The sequence below is a fragment of the Echinops telfairi genome, unplaced genomic scaffold (genome assembly GCF_000313985.2).
Source record: "Echinops telfairi isolate 266 unplaced genomic scaffold, ASM31398v2 ScPeMD7_7416;HRSCAF=8454, whole genome shotgun sequence".
Lineage (NCBI taxonomy): Eukaryota > Metazoa > Chordata > Mammalia > Afrosoricida > Tenrecidae > Echinops > Echinops telfairi.
The window spans coordinates 4,037,530-4,040,027 of NW_022111316.1; the positions used below are offsets into that span (position 1 = coordinate 4,037,530).

At 41.7% G+C, this 2,498-nt stretch overlaps 1 protein-coding gene across 1 annotated transcript; it reads left to right on the forward strand.

Annotated features, from left to right (window-relative positions):
* Window positions 1–1,039: 1,039 nt before the first annotated feature.
* On the forward strand, window positions 1,040–2,061 carry LOC101650610 (olfactory receptor 5B12-like). Its single transcript, XM_004714976.3, has one exon. It carries the CDS (start codon window positions 1,108–1,110, stop codon window positions 2,059–2,061), a length of 954 nt encoding a protein of 317 aa, XP_004715033.2. The 5' UTR covers window positions 1,040–1,107.
* Window positions 2,062–2,498: the final 437 nt, after the last annotated feature.

Below are 2,498 nucleotides of genomic sequence, written 5' to 3' on the forward strand. Positions count from 1 at the left end.
ATGCTCAGTAAACTCAGTTCATTACAAAAGGACAAATATTGTATGCGACCACTGTTAAGGGAAAAAATCAAGAAGACAAAGGTCTTCATACCAAAGGAAACAGAGTTGGATGGTTAATAATGGGAAGGAGGGCAAGGGACAGAAATGAGACCATAGTCTAGGAGGTAAATAAATATTAACTTGTGTGAAGGGGAAAATAATTTCCACAAAAGAGAGAAGAGAAATCAGAGTAGGTGATTCAGAGGAGTTGATAAGTAATTCAAGTTACTGCACACAAAATAGGTGATCTGCAATGTAAACTCCCGTCTAATTCACAATATAAAATTATTTTTAAAAACTCAAGATGTCCCTAATGCAGAGTATCTTCAGTTATCATGAACAAGTTGATGAGGGGCCCTGATAGCTGAAGAATGTATACGATAGGTTTTGTTAGCAGTATATAAGAGTGACTGGCCAAATGTTTTCTATATTTTATTATCTGTTGATTGACTTTTCTACATATCAGTACAAAATGCAATATATCAATGGAGAAGAGTGCTTGCAAGGCATGGCAATTAGTGGAAATGAGTCCCTCTCTAGTGTAGTATAATATAGATCTAGTTGTAGTATAATATAGATCTAGTGTAGAATAATAGAGATGTAGTGTAGTATAATAGAGATCTAGTGTAGAATAATAGAGATCTAGTGTAGAATAATAGAGATCTAGTGTAGTATAATAGAGATCTAGTGTAGTATAATAGAGATCTAGCATGGTATTATATAGATCTAGTGTAGTATAATATGGACTCCCAAGTGTATGTTACACCAAGCAAGGTAAAATGTGCTCCAAAGTCATAATTTGAGCTCTGGGAAAATCACCATGCGCAGAGACATTCTAGTGCCTTTGCATACCACGTCTAGATTATTGCCCTCACTCACTCTGCCTCTGCCCAGTGTTCCCTCCAACTTATTACACACAAGATCCTGTCCTGGATAGGACACCTGTGGTGTGGGGGGGGGGAGGGATGGGCGGGAGGGTGTATCACATTCAGCTCTTGTGATAGCATTCAAATAGTATAAGCTTGCATTTTTTCATCTTGTTATAGGTGCCTCAATGATGACTTGCCAATGACCTTGATGGAGAACACCTCAGAGGTGACTGAATTTTTTCTTTTGGGATTAACTGATGCCCTAGAGCTGCAAACCCCATTATTTATAATCTTCGCTCTCATTTACTTCATCACTGTGTTTGGGAACCTTGGGATGATTGTTTTGATCCTTTTAGACTCCCGACTCCACACCCCCATGTACTTCTTCCTCAGCAATCTTTCCCTGGTAGACTGTGTTTATGCCTCAGCAGTTGCTCCCAAGGTCATGGTGGCGTTTCTCACAGGAGACAAGATCATCTCCTACAATGCATGTGCTGCCCAGATGTTCTTCTTTGCAGCCTTTGCCACGATTGAAAGTTTCCTCCTGGCCTCAATGGCCTTTGACCGACACGCAGCAGTGTGTAAACCCTTGCATTACACGACCACCATGACAAACACGGTGTGTCTTCTACTGGTCGCCGGCTCCTACATCTGTGGCCTCTTGCAGTCTTCCATCCATGTTGCCTTCACGTTTCACCTCTCCTTCTGTCATTCCAATGTGGTCAACCACTTTTTCTGTGACATCCCCCCACTGCTGGCTCTGTCTTGCTCTGACATCTACACAAATGAGATTGTGCTCTTCGCTTTGGCAGCTTTCAACGTCTTTTTTACACTCTTGGTTATCTTGAACTCTTACCTGTTCATTTTTATGGCTATCTTGAGAATGCATTCAGCTGAGGGGCGAAAGAAGGCCGTTTCCACCTGCGCTTCCCACCTCACTACTGTTTCCATCTTCTACGGGACAGTCATCTTCATGTACTTACAGCCAAGTTCCAGTCACTCCATGGACACGGACAAAATGGCATCCGTGTTTTACACCATGGTCATCCCCATGCTGAACCCTCTGGTCTACAGCCTGAGGAACAAGGAGGTCAAGAGTGCATTTAAGAAGGTTGCTGAAAAAGTGCAGTCTTCATTGGGCTTAGTCTATTAATTAAAGAAGCATGCAAACCATGCAAAGCTTCTATCAGGCTTCTACCCTGGTACCATCAAAATCATTCTAGTCATGGCAACCCATAGGCGTCAGAGAACAACTGTATTACATAAGGTTTTTTAAATGGTTGTAATCTCATAGAAGGAGGCCTGGTATCATAGTGGGCAGCTGTGCACTGGGCTGCAAATTGAAAGGTTAGTAGTTTGAAACCACTAGACTCTTCGGGAAAAACACAGGCTTTCTAATCCCATAACTAGGTCCCGCTCAGAAAGCCACCGAGGCAGTTCTATCCTGTCCTATAGGGTCACTATGAGTCAGAATAGACCCGTGGATATGAATTTAATCATATAGAAGTAAAATGCCAGGCCTTTATACTATGGCACTACTAAACAGATTTGCCAATCTTTTGGTTAGCACAAAAAAAAAACCCAAAAAAC

What these genes read in the sequence shown, in the direction of transcription:
- LOC101650610 (XM_004714976.3), top strand. Translation starts at nt 1,108, where the DNA reads ATGACCTTGATGGAGAACACCTCAGAGGTGACTGAATTTTTTCTTTTG.